The sequence below is a fragment of the Plectropomus leopardus genome, chromosome 18, assembly GCF_008729295.1.
Source record: "Plectropomus leopardus isolate mb chromosome 18, YSFRI_Pleo_2.0, whole genome shotgun sequence".
Classification (NCBI taxonomy): Eukaryota; Metazoa; Chordata; class Actinopteri; order Perciformes; family Serranidae; genus Plectropomus; species Plectropomus leopardus.
The window spans coordinates 6,630,539-6,652,965 of NC_056480.1; the positions used below are offsets into that span (position 1 = coordinate 6,630,539).

General features: G+C 40.9%; 1 protein-coding gene across 1 annotated transcript in view; it reads left to right on the top strand.

The window, feature by feature from the left end:
- The window catches only part of LOC121957491 (ephrin type-A receptor 7), a 192,229-nt gene extending 175,730 nt beyond the window's left edge, over positions 1–16,499 (top strand). The window contains exons 11-18 of the mRNA XM_042506084.1: positions 534–719; positions 6,329–6,390; positions 6,934–7,050; positions 7,479–7,565; positions 9,420–9,572; positions 11,910–12,100; positions 12,180–12,344; positions 15,253–16,499. Coding sequence (XP_042362018.1) covers positions 534–719; positions 6,329–6,390; positions 6,934–7,050; positions 7,479–7,565; positions 9,420–9,572; positions 11,910–12,100; positions 12,180–12,344; positions 15,253–15,367 — 1,076 coding nt within the window. The 3' untranslated portion in view covers positions 15,368–16,499. The remainder of the gene's footprint in view (positions 1–533; positions 720–6,328; positions 6,391–6,933; positions 7,051–7,478; positions 7,566–9,419; positions 9,573–11,909; positions 12,101–12,179; positions 12,345–15,252) is intronic.
- The last annotated feature ends 5,928 nt before the right edge of the window (positions 16,500–22,427 follow it).

Below are 22,427 nucleotides of genomic sequence, written 5' to 3' on the forward strand. Positions count from 1 at the left end.
ATTGTGAAATATGGAAAGATAAGTCAAAGACAGCAGAGCGGGGACGATCAACAGCTGCAGTAATCTTGAGGGAACTGGAGTTATTTTTGCTCTTTCACTCAACCTGCCTTGAGACAAATTGGAGAAACCAGTTCAATCAGTCTGGCAACTTACTGATCTGCCAAAATCGAGCCCCACTGTTTGCCTCGTCTGCACTTGATGTTCCACTGTTTCACCTGCACCCTACTCCATCTTTGATCTCGCTTTGATCCCTTTGTATTTCATGTCTCTCTCTCCCTTAGTAGTGTCTGTTCATTTGCGTCATCTCTCTTCATCCACGTTTGTATTTCTCCATCTGATTCTGCTCCTACCTGTTTCCCCCCCTCTGTCTCACTCCCATTTGTTCCTTTTCACTTTCTTTCAAACTTTGCTCAGATATTACTCCATATCATGAGTCTGACCTGCAACACCCAGCCCCGTTCTTCCCCCGCTCTTTCTAGGTTTCCATCAATCAATAGAGATCATGACCTGTGTTTGTCTGTCTCCACCTACAGGCGACTTTGGGGAGGTGTGTCGTGGCTGCCTGAAGCTCCCCAGTAAGAGAGAGCTGCCGGTGGCCATAAAGACGTTACGAGCCGGCTGCTCTGACAAACAGCGTCGCTCCTTTCTCAGTGAGGCAGGCATCCTGGGGCAGTTTGACCACGCCAACATCATCCGGCTGGAGGGCGTCATCACCACGGGTAAGTAGCATATGAACATGTATTTTGGACACGGGCCCAGGGGCCAAAAGTTTCAGACCCCACCCCTTTTTACTTCACCTCCTGCAAAATAGCACTCAAACTGACAAATATAGAACTGGAAGACACTCAAAAAGATCACAAAGAGATTCAAAAAATTCCAAAATGACAAAAAAAGCACAAATGTACCTCAAAGCAAGAGCATGGCAACAAATTTTGGATCCTCTGCCTAAGTATTCTCTGTGGGCCCCCCACCCTTCCTCTCTTGATCCATGTCTCTATCACCCACCTTTTGAATTTTTCTTTCACAAAGTCAGTTTGCTTTTCTCCCCTTTGTTTATTTTTTGGAACCCCAATTTCTAGCCTAAGCAATCACTCACGTGGCCGTCGCTGAGCTTGGAGATGAATCCTTTTGCAGGATTGGACTTAAACATTCTGTGCTTTTAAGGATTGAAAGGGGCCTCAGAGAGCTTCCACTCTTTTCATACATAAATCATTTTTTTCAGCCGATTTATTCAGCTGATTTTAATTTATTTATGACATTAATTATTTAGAAATTAAAAATTGCAAACAAAACCAAACTTTTCAATCAGGTTTTTTTGATGCCTTCCCCTTCTATTAGGGCCCTGGGTAATCGGTCCCACTTTTTGCCTGCAATCCCCCTGTCAAAGAGACACAAATTCAATTTTAAAGAAATACAAAACAATAATAAAGACATGCAAAGCAGCTACAAAGAGTCAAGTCAACTCACATTTATTTATATAGCACATTTAAAACAACCAAAGTGTTTTTTATTTCAGGCAGGTGGGTTGAGTCTGCCTCAGTGCAGGTTTACATGATTAAAAAAATAAAGCATCCATAAAAGGCAGTGAATGACCTTGAAGAAATAAAACGACCTTAAGGACACATGAAATTACCACAAAGAGACACAACACAAACCAACAAAAAGAGCACAGGTTCTGTGTGTCTTACTTCTTTGTACGAGAGGTAGTGGGGCCTTTTGCATGTTTTAGCCCAGGGGCCCATTGTCTCATAATCTGCCCGAGGTAAGGAGGATAGGGAGGGAGATCAAGGAGAAGGTGAACGGCAGTTGGGAGGAAGACAAGCTGGTGAAGATGAAAAGAAGCACATAAGGAGAAAAAATCCAGGGTATCTAAGGATCAAAGGAGGAGTAGGACAGTTTGACCACTTCCAGGATCATAGAGGGGGTTCATCACCTCCATTACCAAGGAGGAGCGGATGGGTAAAGCTGTCGGGATGCAGAAAGGGGTAAACAAGGGAATTGGAATTTGACCATTTCAATATCGCACGTGCGGAGGGGGTCATCACTTATTGTAACTGTGGAGAGAGCTGGGAAGAAAACTGGAAGAGGAGCGCAGACAGGAGAGAAGACACGACAGGGAAGAGCACTGCGATACTCTGACCACTTCAATATCACACACACAGAGGGGGTCAGCGCTCGCAGTGAAGAGGGCGGGACGGGAGGACGGAAAAGAAGAAAAAGATGACGAGTAGAGAGCATGATGGCAGGACGGATGCCGTACGCTAGGAGCAGCTGAGCTACATCAAGGCCCATTTTCCGCTGACAGATAGCAATTGAGGTCCTAGAGCGAAAACAGGATGGAAGAGAGGGGGAGGGAAAAAAAACCTGAAGGGAGAAGACGGAGGAAAGAGACATGAGAGACAGAGAAGATGAGGTAGAGGTTAATGGGAATGGCAGGTGAGGGGAGAAGCTTTAAAGAGTTTGTGAAGTTTTTGTTACTGCCGCAGTGATGCTCAGTGGTGTGTGTGTGTGTGTGTGTGTGTGTGTGTGTGTGTGTGTGTGTGTGTGTGGGTGTGTGGGTGTGTGTGTGTGTGTGGGTGTGGGCATGGTGCCCGAACACACTCTGCGCTCAGTAGGATGGCAGCAGATGTGCAGGGTACAGTAATTGGTGCTAGAGACCCAGCGGGGCACTGAGATCCACTCCAATCTCTCCCACCATCACGTGCACAAACACCCACACACTCATTCACACACAACTTATGTGCATGCTCCCTCACACACACACATACACACACACACTCACACACACACAAAGGCGATCCCATATGCTCACTTTCTCTTTCACTATCATTGACACACACACCTGCTTGCTTGCCTCCTCATTTGGCATGAAATCACACACCCGTGCACACAAACAGTAAACACACACCCACATACTGTTAGAGTACAAATCACCTGCTTTACATCACTTACCCCCCACCAGATCCGCACTCAGCTCTCCTTCATCCCTCCACCACACCCACCTGCAAACAGCACCCACCTCCCCACTGCTCTTCCCTTCCTTTCACCATAATTTAAGACCACATGAAAACATAGGCGTGTCCCGTTAATTTGAAAAGCTTCCCCCTTTATTTTTATTCCTTTATATGCTCCTTTCATGTATTACCCACCATTCAGTCCACCTTCTTGCAGAAAATTCCAGCATTACAGACAGCACCCAAAGGAGCTACTGGACAACTAACAATAAAAGAGACTCTGCAGAACAGACTGCATATGCATCAACCTCAAAGAACCCAAAAGATCGCAATCAAGCATTGGCATATTTCATATAGCAAGATATGGTGCCTTTTCATATACAGTAGATGAAAAAGCCAGATTTTTTGACTGTTTAACTTCACTAAAAAGGATGTCTACTCAAAGAAAAGAGGTGCATTATATCTGTGAAGCAACATAGATATTAATGTCTAAACAAAATGTAAAAGTAAAATGATTCCAGTATGTTTTAGTGCCATTTTAAGAGTTTTAAATGAATCATGCATAGCAATTATTTTGGCCAGGATAATCATAACATAACTTTTCTTGCCCCTTACCTACCAGGAGGTATTTTCACATGCAACACCTCCTGTGCCCATCCATAGCTGAGCAGATCCACCAAGCTCTTGATCAATCCAATACGTCCACTTTTGTTGCTTTTTCAGGGCACCTTTTCCAACAAGGATGTCATCATTTTTCCCTTCCACAAGTTAAACTTACATCAATTCCATGAAAGATAGTTTTGCCACACACTGTTTAAAATACTAGAATACAGTAAAATGTCAAGGATTTGCTTTTCAATATGTATTCAGATCATGACATACAAGTGTGTATGACTGTATGAACTAGTGTTTGTGTGAGGGAGCAAAAATCACTCATTGCCCCACTCCCTCTCTGTCAGTTTTTCATCTCCCCCTCCCTTCCTCTGCATTTCCGACAGACCCTCTAAAATACAATGTTTTAGCAGGTAATCACATAACACAAATTATATAATCCTTTTAACGAGGCCCTTGTTTGTAGCTAAATGTATCTGTCATGCCAGCCCTGCTCAACCCACCAACACACAGTTTAAACCACTGATTCACTCTCCAGCTCGCATTAATTACATGATGGCTGGCGTATTATGGCAGCGTCTCTGTGCTGACTCACAGTTCCCTCGTGTTGTTGCTAACCTTTCCAAATAGCTTCCTGAAAGCCCAGTAATACTGGCAAAGCATGAATTGTGGATATTACAATGCCAAGTTGTCATTTTTGTAATGTGCCTGCAAAAACTGTCAGTGCTGATATTCCACAGTATCATCACAGAGATATTTTTTTTTTTGGACATATCATGGATTTTTAGCTGTTTACATATCAATGAAGGTTTATCTTACACTCTCAAGCTCCCATAATCCACTCCTCCTTTTCTGCTCGTTCCTCTCTTCAACAACTGCTGCAGTCTTATTTTCCTCCGCTGTGCACTTCATAGCACGGCTGGACCCCTGCCATCTGGGCCTGGGCACTGTGTGTAGGTGTGTGAGCATGCATGCATGTGTGCAGTGTATACAAACATGCACACCTGGACTGTGTTGGTCTGTGTGTATGGTCATGCACAGATCGTGTGTGTGTGTGTGCGTGTGTGTGAGTGAGTGTTTGAGGGTCGTTAAACTTGCTGAGACAGCTGGGACAGCACACAGGTTCTCCTGGCTTCACCACAGTTCACTGGGTGAGGAATGGCTTTGCACAATGCCCGCCGTGCTGCCAAGTGGACTAGACTCACTTTATTCTTTCCCTCCCTCCCTCTCTGTGTCTCTGTCTCTATTACCTCTCTCTAGAGTTGGGACAGTGTAAAGATTTTCGAACTGGTTTGATAATTACAGCCGAACCGATACACCGAATAGGGGTCGACCGATATTGTTTTTTTAGGGCCGATACCAATTATTAGTAGTTAATGAGACCAATAACTGATACTTTCTGTCAGTATTTAGAATTGGGAATATAAAACTCCAACACAAAACTTTGCTTAAATGCCTTTGGCAAATATTTAATCAAAACTGAGACTTTAAACATCATATACAATAAGTTCCCAGCAACTTCAAGTGAAAATTCAAATAAAAAATGAAAAAATAAAAATAGCTCCCTGAGGATCTACAAAGTAAACGTTCCTCCCATGCTGACACTTTCTTTGCACTTTTCAATTAATTCATTTTATCGACGATCATTAAAATAAAATGTCAATAAAGATTATTGGCAAAATGCCAAATATCAGCACCAATAACTGGCCAGGCCGATGATCTGTCAACCCCAATACTGAATTTTACAAACTTGACTTAGCAGCAGCTCCCAAGTGGAACATAATGACATTATATCTCAACATAGAATAAGTGTACGTTTATTATAAAGCATTGCGCAGAATTCATCAGAATTCTTTGTCAACACTAAATCTAGTTAGTTAGTTATAGTTTATTTAATAAGGACATCACAGTAGTATTGGATATGGATATTTATACACAAGAACCAGATGCCATCTGTTCAGTGTTTGTAGCAAAATGGTAATTTGCGACACCTCTCCACCAGAGGTTTTTTTTCTCAAAAAAGAAGATATAGAATATTAAAAAGAAAAGAAAATGCATTCACCAGCACATGCACACAGAGACGCATCAATAAATCCGTACACTAAATACATCCACCAATATATATATAATAAGTATCACCAATACATCCCCAAAGATGCATTCACAAGTAAACATAAAATACACCCCCAAATCCATCTACAAGAAACAGCCACACATTTTTACAAAATACGGGTGTGTCTACTCTGGCTACTCTTTCATACTTCTGTTAAAAACAATAAAATTGGGTTGCATTTTCAGTTCCATCATTTAGCTCCTTTAATGGAGAAGACTTATTGTCTTAATGAAGTTTTGCATAATACAATGTGACAGTTATTGTTTGTTGTAGGCTGTATTAAATATGCGTCTTTGTTACTTCATGTAAACAAACAGGTAAATATGAGCTGTGTGCTTGAGATCAGACTAAACACGTAACTGATATAAAGATGGGAGAGACACCTGCTTGCTGTCCTCCTACATTCCTGCATTTTATATCATATTTATTGGAAATTACAAACAATATAACAAACAGAAAGCAGCCTAACATTTGCTTGCTAATAACAATAAAAACTCTGCAGTGAACAAAAGTTTAGCCTCTAATGGAGTATCGTGGCGTTTGCAGTTGGTAAGACACATCTTTCGTCTGCTTGCAATCCAAAATGTTGCTATACTGGTGCAGTAATTTCACTTATTCAGACACTGTTTTGCTTGTTGTCTTTCTGCAGGTAACACCATGATGATCATAGTGGAGAGCATGTCGAACGGAGCCTTGGATTCCTTCCTCAGGGTAAGTTGGATGTGTGTTTATGCATTCATCTTAAACATGCAGGCGGACAATGTTTGCTGGTTGTATAATAACTAAATCAAGCCTCATCATTATCGCCTGTTTTGGAGCCGTTTCACAAACAAGGCATTTTGTTCTAATGATCCTAAATTCACTATTATTATAGAGCAGTCCTAGGGCAGCAATACTTGTGCTTATTACAGTAATAAGGGAAACGTAGCATAATTAACAGCACAAATGGAGTGTTCCTGCTTAAAGATGCTGTAAGCTTCTGTTATTGTGCCCCTCTGCTCCATGAACCACCGCGGCGTGGTTTATAATGATATGAATTAATGGCCTGTTTGTTTTTATTCTCCAAATAAAGGGATTCTGCTCAGTGAGCAAAACATTGTACTGTAGTAACAGATGTTCTGCCTTTTTAGGATTACTTCATACATACACACACATATATATATATGTATATCCACTCAACTTATTTTTTCTACCCTCCTCTCTTCTCTTTCCTTTTCCACCTCCTGTCTTTCCTCTTACCTCCCATAACCTCAGAAACATGAAGGCCAGTTGAGTGTAATGCAGCTGATGGATATGCTGACCGGTGTGGCATCAGGGATGAAGTATCTCACCGAAATGGGCTTCATCCACAAACGCCTGGCTGCACACAAGGTAAGGGAGCAGGTGGGAGGCGGTGATGTAGGGTGATGTATGTCTCAGACTATTGCGAGTTTTCGCAGGTGGGTTTTACAAAATACAATTTGTCCGTGCCTGCAAACATCTTCGACAATCACTTGCCTGTAGGTTTTTATTAGAGTAATACACAAAGCTGAAAATGACAAGACAATACTGTCAAAATCGTTTTATCACATTCAGGGTTCCCTGTGTGGTGTTTTTTTTCTGAAACAGCCCGTCTGTCAGGCTGTAAATGCAGTGGTCACATTGCGGAAAATGAAGAACGTGGCCATTTGTGCTTGTAAACAATCAATTGTCCCTGGTGCGATAAGAGCTCTGCCCACCAGGGTGGCGAGCTCTCATACTGAGATTGTTTCCTCTCTGAATGTAACCAGTGCTCATCAATTTGTTTTCCTGAATATCAGGTGCTGGTAAACTCCAACCTGGGCTGTAAGGTATCTGGCTTCAGACCTCTTCAGGAGGACAAGATAGAGGCCATTTACACCACACTGGTAAGAGACAAACATGGTGAAAATGTGTGTGTGTGTGTGTGTGTGTGTGTGTGTGTGTCTACATTACATTCTACTCTCCTAATTAAAGCTACAGTCAACAACTTTATAAAAAAAATAACATTTTGCCATATTTGATGGATATGTCACTATAGGACATGAGGAAGATTATATGCATTACAATACCAATTACTAATACCAATACCAATACTGCCATACTATTTGGCTTGCTAAAAAACATGTCCCAATACATTGTCTAATGCAGTGTGCCAAAAATACCAGGGTGTCCTACTGCATCTGATTGCATTCTCCAGCATGCTTTTCTGACCTACAATCTTGCACCGCGACAGATACGTCACATTGACTGAGCAGCAAACAGACAGCAGCTCATTAGCAGCTCATTGACGACTCATTGACAGCTGACAGAAGCTGACATGATGGATGAAAGGGGCAATCAAATGACTGATGACCATTTGAATAGATAGTAACAATAGGAAAGGAATTATGTGAAAAAAATATTATTTTAAAGATAAGCAACAGCAAAGGGACACAGCTATGATAATAACAACACATAATGCATGTTTAATTTTACTGTTAAATTTAATAGTGCATATTTAAATCTACAATGTATGCAGTTATATTTTAAAAGCTAAAACTACATACTTTGCAAAGTAACAACAGCAGAGCTCGACGTCCACCTCTGACGAGCTTAATGAACGGCATTTTGAATCTCCAAGGTAACGTTAAGTGATACATTATGCAAGAAGGTCAAAGTTCTATCAGAGTGATATGAGAAAGTTAACATACGCCATGTAAGACTGTAAAACTTTGTAAGGGCAGCTGCTGTACATACAAAAATAAAACTATGCAGGGATAATCTAAAAAAACAAACAAATAAACAAATCATGTCCCTACTACTCAAAGTGCTTCTAATGCTGTTTAAAAGAATCCAGAGTGTGAATGAAACCAACCGGTCAGAGCCATGTATTCTCCAGTTCATCACTGCTCGTGAACTGCGGTCTAACTGTCAAGTTTGGCAGCGCTGACCGAACATGGATCAAGTTTATGTGACTGCATTGCCTGTTGCTTGTCTCTAATGTTTTCAGAAGCATATTTTAGTGTACTGTTCAGCTGTAAAATGTGAAACTTTGTGCCGGCTGGTGAGTGATGTTTCATTTAACACGACTGTTGGCAAAAGTTTGTGACCCAGCCACTATGTTGAAAACAGTCGAGCTAAAACCGGCTGATTGATATTTTTATTTTAGCACTGCCTAGTTTGACAGCTTGCAGTTCACGAGCAGTGATTGATATGATTGACAGCTGCATAAGAGACCTCCTCTGAATAGTTGTTTTCGTTCAGCTGCAGTTGATTCTTGGAGATGCCATTAGAAGCACCAGGAGGAGGCAGAGGAACATTTTTTTTCTCAGAATATCTGCCTCATGTACTATTGTCAGGATATAGTGACAGTTACATCGAATATGAAAAATTTTAGCTGTATAAAAGTTATCAACTGAAACTTGAATAACCGCCAAGGTGGTACAAAGCTGGTTTGAAGGAAGTTCACACATGTACAGGTGACATTTTAATGAGCTGAGGACCACATGAGAGTTACCACATGTCAGATTCAGTTGAGGTCATATAATTAAGCTTTCAGAGTACAAAAAAAAACCAAACATTCGGTGCATTATTTCACTGGATATTTTTTGGCTCACTCAAGGTGAACCCACTCCTCTAAAGATTCTTTTGATCCACTGAAAATATGTTCAAAGCTGTTCAAAGGGAATATTAAAGCTTTACTTGTGCGAACTCTCCACACCCTTTTACTCCACGTCTTACCTCTCCGCTTCCTCATCCAGCACGGAGGGAAGAGCGTGGTGCTGTGGACCGCTCCGGAGGCCATCCAGTACCACCGCTTCTCCTCAGCCTCAGATGTCTGGAGCTTCGGTATTGTCATGTGGGAGGTTATGTCCTATGGAGAGAGACCCTACTGGGATATGGGCAACCAGGATGTAAGTGTGTGTGCGAGAGAAAAGCTTAGAAATAGGAGGGTGCTTTCCATTAATCTCCCCAGTCATGTCCTTTATATTCCTCCCTCCTTTTTTTATAGAATATCTGCACTTTACCAGTCTCCCTCTCTCTTTCACCTCCCTCTATCAATGAACTCTGTAACCATGCCCAGCTTGGATCTTATTAGAAGAAAGCCAAGAAGCCACAGTACCTCTGAAAGCTTTTGCAGGGCCTAAGTCCCCCTCTTTAAGTCTGCATCAGCTCCATGACCAATCCTGTTTTCTCTTAAGGACGCATTGACCCCCTTCTAGTGGCCTCCGCCTGTCCCCCTGCTCTTAAAAGTGTTAAAAATCCTCCTGGAAAAAAAATCATCTTTCAGGAAATGTAAAGCGCTTGCTATTTGAGGGTTGAAGAGATTGTCCAGTCGATAGGACCCTGCCGCTTGTCCCTAGAAACCTATCATTTCCAAGTCAGTGTGGGTGGATGTTTTGCTGTTCTCCTTCCTACCCTGTTTGTCCTTCAAAAAAAAAGTTGTTTTTATGCCTTTTTTTTTGATGAAGTCGTGCATCTAAAGAGACCAGAGAGCAGATTATTCTTTTCACTGAAGCCGACTAAACACAGAGCACTGAAAATATCATTTTAAGACTTATTATCGTTCATCAAGTCCAAAAGCTTCATCATGTTAATGCCCCCTCCAATTACTGTCATCAGAAAATAATGCCCCCACTTTATGCAGGCAGGTGCATAGTTAAAAAAGCAACGAATTATTAGCATGTTCCATTTTTGAATGTCCAAAATTAATATGCATGAGTTATTCAGCAGGCACAAGAATAGCTTGCTTTTTAGAGTCCTCTTTCTTTCCCCTCCGGTGCCCTTTTACAAAGCAGGAGAAAGTTTCCTCTCAGCCTGGTTCATATTATCAAACTTTCCAATTGAGAGGGCAAAGGTCAAGCTTGTAGAGTGCCGGGGATATTAATCCACTTTAAATTGATACATTATATCATAACAGAATTGTTGGTCGGCCTGTCCACCTGTGATCCACCGTGCCCTTTACCTACCAGCTTTGATTAAATGGAAAATGTCAAATGCTGAAAAGCATTTTATGAATGCTCTTTAGTGAGGTAGGAGCTTAAGGGGCTGAGAGGACGGTGGAGTGGGGCGGTGGGCGGGTAGGCAGAGAGAAGAATGAGTGTTAGGAAATAATGCTGTTGATGGATGTCATTTTTGTGATTATGCTCCGACTATTTCCTCCTTTTAGGAGATTGTTTTTCTTTAAGTGATACAGGAGGACGTATCTCATGTCCCTGGATATACTGAGAAGAAGTCTCTTGCGAGGTGTAACAGTGAATTATTTCTGAATGGGGACAGCATTATTTTGATGGAGGAACATGAGGAAGTCTGGAGGGATGCTTTCATGCTCTGCTGTTTGAAGACGGCGAGGTTTCACAGGGCCAGATGAAAAAATGCTGAGCTGAGATGAAACATTGTATTTGGTAGCTTATCTTTTAGAGTGGGTCAGGTATGAGAAAATGCCGGCTCTGTTTGTTTCATCTCTGTAATTTCTCTCCTTTTACAAACCTCTTAGGATTTTTTTTTTGCAGGCCTATAGCATATTGTATTATCGGAAATTAAAATGTTGTACATTTTTTCTGCTGATAGGAGCCCAGCTTTTGTGATACCCTGTCAAATATCCTGTGAAGTGACACTGAGACATTGAATATCCTGTTAAGTGACCTTTCATCGTGCAGACAAAGTCAGTCAGTCAGTATTGATGGATTTTACATCGTTCAGTTTCTCTTGTCTTTCGAAAAATAGCTGCCCGTTGGCATTATGGGTCTGTTTTTTTGTAGAATATTTTTCAGAACATTACTGCAGATTTGTATTCAACTCATATTGTTTAGGTCAGCAATATAAATCTGTGAAATTCTGTTTATTTTGCAGTTGGTGCGGGCTTGCAAGGTGCTCGAAAGCCCCAAAATAAGTTCAATTACCCAAAAACAAAACAACACAATGGAACTCTGTACGTGGTGTAATTAGTGACAAGGGAAAATGAAAGCAGCAGCACTTATTTATCCGTGTAGGACCTGTACTGTCCAAAAGCTTCTATTCTTGGCAACTAAGCCACTGTAAAGAAAAAAAAAGGTTTTAATTTCCTTACTCAACTTTTTAAAGTAGGACAAAACTTTTTTTTATTCACTTCCTTCATTCTGCCCTTCCAGTCACACACATGCCCTTTGGGAATTCATCTAATTATAGTATAGGTACTGGAGAAATCACAACACTACTTCCAAATGTTCAAACGTGATATCACTGTTTTCTGTCCTCTGCATGTCCTGTAGGTGATAAAGGCCATCGAGGACGGTTTCAGGCTGCCGGCTCCAGTTAACTGCCCTCCGCATCTCCATCAGCTGATGCTGGACTGTTGGCAGAAGGAGAGGACGGAGAGGCCCAGCTTCAGCCAGATCCACTCAGCCCTCAGCAAAAGCATCCGCTCCCCTGATGGCATTGGTTCCTCCACATTGGCGCGCAGGTACGATTTGGAAATGTATTGGCTTAGCAAAATGGCTTTTTTTATCTCCACGAAACCAACCTTATTTCTTCACCTCTAGAACCCTGAGTTCATCCATTACGCTCGCAGAGAGGCCTCTGCCCTCCTTCCCATCCTTTAACTCAGTGGGAGAGTGGCTGGACGCAGTGGACATGGGACGATACAAGGACAACTTCACCGCTGCAGGATACTGCTACTTGGAGTCTGTGGCACGAATGACTGTGCAGTGAGTGTCTTTATACAACTCTGTTTTAGAGATGGTGGTTAAGTGAGATAACAGAACATCAATAACACAATTTACTATTTGAAAACATAAATTATTTGGGGGAAATGTCCACTCGTTGCTTGATATTGTTTTTTTTTAAATTATTGACTATCAGAGAAGATAAATAAATTAGATAAGATAAATTCTGCTAACCCTTGGAGTCTTAAAATGACAGGGGCATTGGGAAAAAGGCTGAGACAATTAGTTATTAAACAAAAAAGATAGGAACAATTCTAATAATTGTAATTTTTTAAGCAATAATCACATCTCTGGTTCTAGCTTCTCAATTGGGGATTTGGGATCTGCTTCTCTTTTTGTCGTATGTAATAAACTGAATAAAAAAAATTGGTTTAAGAGTGTAAGGAATTGATTTTCGACTGCATATTTTACTCTGACTTTAATTCAAGATTTTGGACGTCATGCTTTGACTTAATTTTTTTAAGATTTTGGACAACTCACTATACCATGACATATTTTTCATGTTTTTGGACGTCATACCATTCTATGATTCTTTTTTTATGATTTTGGACGACATACGATACTCAGACTTTTTCCCATGTTTTTGGAAGAGATATTGTAGTATGACTTTCCTTTCAAGGTTTTGGATGACATGCCATGCTATGACATTTTTTTCATTTTTGCAGCGTGCTATACTATGAAGTTTTATCATGATTTTTGATGACATCCTATATAGTGTTTTGGTGATTTTTGACAACATAATATACTATGATATTTTTACGTTTTTTCTTGATTTTTGACGACGTATGACACTGACGTCTGTTCAAGACTTTTGACAACATATGTTACTACGGCATTTTTTGATTAGTTTTGACAACATACTATACTATGGAGTTTTTTCATGATTTTGGATGACATTATGACGTTTTTTCATGACTTGTGACAACATACAACACTGTGATGTCTAATCATAACTTTGTATGGAAGGCTACTATGAGTTTTTTTAATCATTTTTGAAAACACTGGTTTTTGTTGCGATTTTTTTATGACATACTATAGTATGACGTGTTTTCATGGTTTTAGAGAACATATGATACTATGACTTTTTTAGATAATATTTGGCTACATGGTATATTATGAGGTTGATCATTTTTTACGACACTTTAGTATGACGTACACTGTACTATGACGTTTCTTCATTATTTCAAGTGACATACTATAATATGACATTTTTCATCATTTTGGATGACATACTATATGATGATTTTTTTTTAATGATTTCGGTCTACATACTATACTACTACTACTTTTTTCATAATTTCAGACGACAGGCTAAACTATGACGTTTTTTCATCATTTCGGACAGCTCTGCCCTCCACTGGGACAATGTTGGGGGGGACTTTCCAGTTTAAAGTAATACATTTTTTGGCGGCTATAAAGGCAAGATTACAGAACTTACCTTGATAGCAGTTCCCAGAACTAAAGCTCCCAAGTGGGCAGTGACGTACACAGGGCTTTAGATTGATTTTCAAGATCATTGAGGTAAGAGAAAATATTTTCTCCTAGAAAGGGTTAAGTTTACAGCAAGACCATAACATATGAATTAAGGTTTCTTTGTGTCTTTTGCACCTCTAGCATAAAAAGGACATTTCTGAGTGCTTAGTATTCAGTTTTGTAGTATTCAGGAGTATAATATGTTCTATGGAGAATCTTAAATTGTAAAAGTTTGTGTCTCCAATTGTATGATCCAGACCGAACACTGACACAGATCTGTGGCCACTCTTCCACCTCAATGCCTTCCTTGAGGTCAACTTCCCATTTTTTCATTGTAGCCTGGGTGTCCTCTGTGTACGCCTCTAGCAGACCTTGGCAGAGTTTAGTCATGAGTTTATTTGACTTTGCTGATTGTCTTAGTATCTTCTCTGTTACCGATGGCTTTGGTTCTTCCGATGTCTGCTGAGTAGAAAACTTCTTAATTGCAGAAATCTGAGGAACTGTGATGTAGGTACGTCATATTTTTCCTTGATCTGATTAAATGAAAGAAGAGTTACATTATCATACAAACTGGCAAATGTTATGAAGCCTTTTTCTGCCCACTGTTTAGAGATGTTATCAAAAAATATGGAAGGCAATTCTGGATTCTTCCATATGAGACAGTAAGGAGAAATTCAGAAATGTATGCACAGTCCCAAATTCACACCAAATTGAGTGCAAATGGGTTGTTTGTGAGTCTCCTAAGATTTTTCACTCTACAGTAAACGGCATAACCTAAATCCAAAGGTGAGACATCACTGTTTGCTATTCTGACCCATGCACAGGGTAAACCATTGTTTCTGCTGTCTTAACTGGGGAGCCGAGTAACACAGTTTCATATAGGGTAACCCAAGCCCACCTCATTCATAGATAAGAATAAAGATTGGATCCTCAAAAAAGTACAGTCAAAAAAAGAATGTCATTGTAGCGCTCAAAAACAAGCCATATATAGCATTGCATGTCCTTAAATCACAGCGTTATATGTAGGCCTGTAAATAGAAATATCCACAGTAACAGTACTCACGGACATTACTTTTCGACTGAGATAACGCTTCTGAAGGCAACCAGTGGAAGTCCCACTAGGTCTTATTTTGGGCCGAAAATTTAGCTGCTTCTTCTGCTGATCCGAACACAATGTCTTTGTCCTCCAATTTCAAATGACATAATATACTTTGACTTTTTTTTCATGATTTCGTTTGACTTACTGTACTATGACGTTTTTCTTATCATTTCGGACGACTTACAATATTATGACATTTTTTCAGGATTTAGGAAGACATACTATACTGTGACATTTTTCTGTGTTAATGGAGTCGCTCACCCCAGCCAATGACATAGATTATCTTTTTCACTAATCTTCTCATTTCTGTGTCCACAGAGATGTACTGAGCCTTGGCATTACTTCTCTTGATCACCAGAAGCTGATTCTTGCTGCCATCCAGACCCTTAGAGCCCAGGTCATCCAAATGCACGGCCGTGGTGTGCAGGTTTAACAAACAGTTAACACACCTACTCTCACACTGCTGCTGCAGACCCACACGTGTGCAGGTGGGTGATGGGGTGGAGAAGAGGAGAGAGAGAGCTCTTCTAAACTTAAGGAAAGAAGAGTAGATCTTTCAGCTAACTGCACTCTATCTACTCCACGTCCCACACTTTTCTCATGCCTTCCTTGATTCCTTCCTTCCTTTTTTCTACAAATGCCCTCAGACACGAGCAGCGTTCTTGTCGCAATGGGGGCATAGCAGAAGAGTGATGTCACCTGACTTGTTTTCGTGACCTCCATCTGCACTTCAATAACTGTTTCAGCTCCATCTCAGTGGTTCTGGATCAGTGTGTAAAGACAAATGAAATATTGTCTCTAGCAGGACAGGGCTCTGTCTGAAGCTAACCTCTGAGCCGCTGCCGTAAACACAACGGTTATGGACAAGTGCTCAAAGAAACATTTACATTTTGGGGAAAATTTCCCCTTACCACAACAGTGTTTCACTTCAAAAACAATATGTCGTCAAAGCCAGGAACTATTTTACTGGCCATGGATCAAATTACTCTCCCATCAGAACTTGCACAGCTGATTTACTACAAAGATACAGAGTCATATCATTGTACGTCGGAGCTGATCTCATATCAGATGACAACAAAACAATTCTGAAGATTAAACATGGCAGCAGTAGCTTAAGAAGACTGTGCTGTCCCATGTCAAGCGTCCAGGAAAAGTGAGGTTAGAGGAGTTGGACAAGGCCTCAACAAAGGCTAAACCAACAGGGCTAGCATACAGTATAGTCTTATATACAGTATATAAAGTGTGCTGACAGGATGAACGCAGCTGATGGCATACTATACTTTCAGGAACATGAACCTGATTCTTTTTTTCTCTGGAGCTACTGATGGTTAAACAAAAGGTGCAGGATACAATTGTAAAGGGTGCAACGTGTGTTTGATTGTTCATTAATTTGGTGGTTGTCGTCTGTTTTGCTACTTTCAATTGGTTCTTTTTTCCCCTCTTTTCTCTCCGTCTGTTTTTGCATTTAAAACATCTAATTTTCCCTTTCGTCTGCAGGATTTTGTCTTGGTATCATAATCCTCCTCTCCAAAGCCTCTCTCACTACCGTGTTTAATTCTCTGTACAGAGCACAGGCCAACTCTGGAAGATGGCCTGTTTCAGATATTTATCCATATTTATTTATGTTTACAGACTGAACCTCCGCAGAAAGGAGGTCAAAGGGGTTTATTTAACTAAAAAAACTAAAAAAAAAAAATTAAGCAAAGCGGTTGTCTCTTCTTGTTTTGTTTCTATTTTGTTGAATTATTATAGGACTCTGAGTTTATACCTAAACAATTTGGGGTTTTTTTTTAAAACAGGAAGGGAGAGGAACACTGGAGGGTTTTCACTGTCAGCACACAGTATCTGTGTATTCTTGAACACTGGAGTTAGTACAGTTAATTTTAGGTCCATTATCATTGGATTTGCTGTATACATTACAGCGGGTGTGTTGCAGTACGGCTACAGTATTACAGAATGTCATGTTTTTGTAGCTGTTAAATCATGGTATATTTATGTTGCTGTTGATATCATGCTCTGCCATACTACGTTGTTGCACTTTTTCCCCTGATAACTCCCAGAATTCTCTCTGTACAGTGGTTGGCCCCTTGCCTTTTCTGTCCTATTTCAATACAGGAGGAAGTTTATGGGGACATTATTTTATTAGCATACATTTTCACACTAAAAGGCACCACCATTTTTGACGGGAATATTGTAACTGGTTTGTATTTGGTACAAAATAAGTTTTTTGTTCTTCCTTGTACTCTCCTCCTCCCTCCGTAACTGGTTTGTTAAATTAAATATTCTCATATGTCCTTACAGATGTTATCACGCACATGTTAACATATCCGAGCAAACACTAATGGTCCGTACACACACTACAAAGACACACACATGCAGTTGCTGACACATAACAAGCTGGACCTCATTGCCACGATGAATGAAAAGTTGTTTCCCTTCCCTATCCCCCTCTCCGTTACTGTGACCATTATGATATATGTTTAATACTGTAAATATGTATTTGAAAATGCTAAATCTATTTTTATAATTTGTTTGAAGAATAATGTGTTGAATATAATATCTGCTCACTGTGTAAGGGTTTTATTTGTTTTAATTTAGGGCCATAGCCAAGAAACAGTGTTTGGAATATAAAACAACAAAAAAAAGTTTCTTTTTTTTTCGTTAGTTTTTTGATGATTTTTACCTGTTAGAAGAAACTCTGATGGCTGTTGCAATTGAAATGTGTTATTAAAAAATCTAAAAGAGAAGGAAATTATCTTCTCCTTGACTTCTCTTTGGGGATTTTTATGACATTTTTTTCCATATTCTACTATGATAGTTTTCTGTGACATTTCAGACAACATACTATACTACGACGTTTTTCTTATCATTTCGGTCTACATACTATACTATGATGTTTTCATCATTTTGATGAAAATCATATTATCGTGAAAATCACGATAATATGACATGCTATACTATGTGGTTTTCAGCAGTTTTTTCGACATGTCATATTTTGACATTTTTCGACATACTTAGTATTCCTTGGTCTTTTTTTTTGACATGCCATATTATGGTATTTTTAGCCGCTTTGCATTATTCTATGCTATGACGTGTTTCAGCATACTATTTTATGCAGTTTTCAGCTGTATTTGGGACATGTCATTTTTGACATTTTATGCCATACTATAGCCTTTCTTCTGGGGAATCTTTTCACCATGCCATATTATGGTATTTTTGGCCATTTTTGCAACATGCTATGCTATGGCATGTCTCAGAAAGCTCTTTCATGCAGTTCTCAGCTGTTTTTAGGATATGTCATTTTTGACAATTTGGGTTCACCACCCATAGGAGGGGCCAAAGGGGTTGGGTGCAATATGAGTTGGGCAGCAGCCGAAGGCGGGGACCTTGGCGGTCCGATCCTCGGCTGCTGAAGCTAGCTCCGAGGACGTGGAATGTCACCTCTCTGATGGGGAAGAAGCCTGAGCTGGTGTGCGAGGTTGAGAAATTCCGACTAGATGTAGTCGGCCTCATCTCAACACATAACATGGGCTCCAGAACCAGTCTTCTCGAGAGGGGTTGGACTCTCTTCCACTCTGGAGTTGCCACCTGTGAGAGGCGCCGGGCAGGGGTGGCAATACTTATTGCCTCCCTTGGGGAGTCCTGTGGGGGGTTCTCTGGGAGTATGGGGTATCGGACCCCCTGCTACGGGCCGTCCGTTCCCTGTATGACCTGTGCCGGGGCTTGGTCTGCATTGCCGGCAGTAAGTCTGACTTGTTTCCAGTGAGGGTTGGACTTCACCAGGGCTGCCCTTTGTCACCGATTCAGGCAGAATTTATGGGCGCAGCCAGGGTGTTGAGGGGGCCTGGTTTGGTGACCTCAGGATTGGGTCGCTGCTTTTTGCAGATGATGTGGTCCTGTTAGCTTCATCAGGCCGTGACCTTCAGCTCTCACTGGATCGATTTGCAGCCGAGTGTGAAGCGGCCGGGATGAGAATCAGCACCTCCGAATCCAAGGCCATGGTTCTCAGCCGGAAAAGGGTGGAGTGCCCAGATCGGGGAGGAGATCCTGCCCCAAGTGGAAGAGTTTAGGTATCTTGAGCTCTTGTTCACAAGTGAGGGAAGGATTGAGCGGGAGATTGACAGGTGTGGTGCGGCATCTGCAGTAATGCGGACTCTGCACCGATCGGTCATGGTGAAGAGGCAGCTGAGCCGAAAGGCAAAGCTCTCGATTTACTGGACGTTCTTCATTCCTACCCTCACCTTTGGTCACAAGCTTTGGGTAGTCACCGAAAAAACAAGATCGTGGGTACAAGCGGCTGAAATGAGCTTCCTCCGTAGGGTGGATGGGCTCTCCCTTAGAGATAGGGTGAGAAGCCCTGTCATCCTGGAGGAGCTCGGAGTGGAGCCGCTGCTCCTCCGCGTTGAGAAGAGCCAATTGAGGTGGCTCGGGAATCTAATAAGGATGCCTGCTGGACCCCTCCCTGGTAAGGTGTTCAGGGCACGTCCTACCAGTAGGAGACCCCGGGGAAGACCCAAGACACACTGGAGAGACTATGTCTCCCAGCTGGCCTGGGAATGCTTCGGGATCCCCCAGGAAAAGCTGGACGAAGTGGCCGGGTAAAGGGAAGTCTGGGCTTCCCTGCTTAGAGTGCTGCCCCCACGACCCGACCCCGGATAAGCAGTAGAAGATAGATGGATGGATAGCCTTGCTTTTTTCGATGTGCTATTTTATTTTGTTTTTCGCCCTTTTTGGAACATTCCATGCTACGGCGTGTCTCAGCACACTGCAGTTTTCAGCTGGGATGTTTTTGCAACATTGTGTGTGTCTCAGCGTACCATTTTATTCAGATTTCAGTTGTTTTCAGCATCTTTTGGGAGATGTCATTTTTTGACAATTTTTGCCATACTGTAGCCTTGCTAGCATAGAATGTTGCAAAAACAGCCGAAAACAACATAAAATGGCATGTCGAAGAAATGACCCAAAAAGCAAAGCTATAGTATGGCAAAAGTTGTCAAAAATGGCATCTCCCAAAAACTGCTGGAAACAGCTTAAAACTGCATAAAAGAGCGTGCTGAGACACGCCATAGCATAGAATGTTGCAGAAACGGCCCAAAACAACATAAAATGGCATGTTGAAAAAATGACCCAAAAAGCAAGGCTATAGTATGGCAAAAGTTGTCAAAAATGGCATCTCCCAAAAACTGCTGGAAACAGCTTAAAACTGCATAAAAGAGCGTGCTGAGACACGCCATAGCATAGAATGTTGCAGAAATGGCCAAAAAACAACATAAAATGGCATGTTGAAAAAATGACCCAAAAAGCAAGGCTATAGTATGGCAAAAGTTGTCAAAAATGGCATCTCCCAAAAACTGCTGGAAACAGCTTAAAACTGCATAAAAGAGCGTGCTGAGACACGCCATAGCATAAATTGCAAAAATGGCCCAAAAAAAACAACATAAAATGGCATGTTGAAAAAAAAATGACCCAAAAAGCAAGGCTATAGTATGGCAAAAGTTGTCAAAAATGGCATCTCCCAAAAACTGCTGAAAACAGCTTAAAACTGCATAAAAGAGCGTGCTGAGACACGCCATAGCATAGAATGTTGCAGAAATGGCCCAAAACAACATAAAATGGCATGTTGAAAAAATGACCCAAAAAGCAAGGCTATAGTATGGCAAAAGTTGTCAAAAATGGCATCTCCCAAAAACTGCTGGAAACAGCTTAAAACTGCATAAAAGAGCGTGCTGAGACACGCCATAGCATAGAATGTTGCAAAATGGCCCAAAACAACATAAAATGGCATGTTGAAAAAATGACCCAAAAAGCAAGGCTATAGTATGGCAAAAGTTGTCAAAAATGGCATCTCCCAAAAACTGCTGGAAACAGCTTAAAACTGCATAAAAGAGCGTGCTGAGACACGCCATAGCATAGAATGTTGCAAAAACGGCCCAAAACAACATAAAATGGCATGTTGAAAAAATGACCCAAAAAGCAAGGCTATAGTATGGCAAAAGTTGTCAAAAATGGCATCTCCCAAAAACTGCTGGAAAACAGCTTAAAACTGCATAAAAGAGCGTGCTGAGACACGCCATAGCATAGAATGTTGCAAAACGGCCCAAAACAACATAAAATGGCATGTTGAAAAAATGACCCAAAAAGCAAGGCTATAGTATGGCAAAAGTTGTCAAAAATGGCATCTCCCAAAAACTGCTGGAAACAGCTTAAAACTGCATAAAAGAGCGTGCTGAGACACGCCATAGCATAGAATGTTGCAGAAATGGCCCAAAACAACATAAAATGGCATGTTGAAAAAATGAACCAAAAAGCAAGGCTATAGTATGGCAAAAGTTGTCAAAAATGGCATCTCCCAAAAACTGCTGGAAACAGCTTAAAACTGCATAAAAGAGCGTGCTGAGACACGCCATAGCATAGAATGTTGCAGAAATGGCCCAAAACAACATAAAATGGCATGTTGAAAAAAATGACCCAAAAAGCAAGGCTATAGTATGGCAAAAGTTGTCAAAAATGGCATCTCCCAAAAACTGCTGGAAACAGCTTAAAACTGCATAAAAGAGCGTGCTGAGACACGCCATAGCATAGAATGTTACAGAAATGGCCCAAAACAACATAAAATGGCATGTTGAAAAAATGAACCAAAAAGCAAGGCTATAGTATGGCAAAAGTTGTCAAAAATGGCATCTCCCAAAAACTGCTGGAAACAGCTTAAAACTGCATAAAAGAGCGTGCTGAGACACGCCATAGCATAGAATGTTGCAGAAATGGCCCAAAACAACATAAAATGGCATGTTGAAAAAATGACCCAAAAAGCAAGGCTATAGTATGGCAAAAGTTGTCAAAAATGGCATCTCCCAAAAACTGCTGGAAACAGCTTAAAACTGCATAAAAGAGCGTGCTGAGACACGCCATAGCATAGAATGTTGCAAAATGGCCCAAAACAACATAAAATGGCATGTTGAAAAAATGACCCAAAAAGCAAGGCTATAGTATGGCAAAAGTTGTCAAAAATGGCATCTCCCAAAAACTGCTGGAAACAGCTTAAAACTGCATAAAAGAGCGTGCTGAGACACGCCATAGCATAGAATGTTGCAGAAATGGCCCAAAACAACATAAAATGGCATGTTGAAAAAATGACCCAAAAAGCAAGGCTATAGTATGGCAAAAGTTGTCAAAAATGGCATCTCCCAAAAACTGCTGGAAACAGCTTAAAACTGCATAAAAGAGCGTGCTGAGACACGCCATAGCATAGAATGTTACAGAAATGGCCCAAAACAACATAAAATGGCATGTTGAAAAAAATGACCCAAAAAGCAAGGCTATAGTATGGCAAAAGTTGTCAAAAATGGCATCTCCCAAAAACTGCTGGAAACAGCTTAAAACTGCATAAAAGAGCGTGCTGAGACACGCCATAGCATAGAATGTTGCAGAAATGGCCCAAAACAACATAAAATGGCATGTTGAAAAAATGAACCAAAAAGCAAGGCTATAGTATG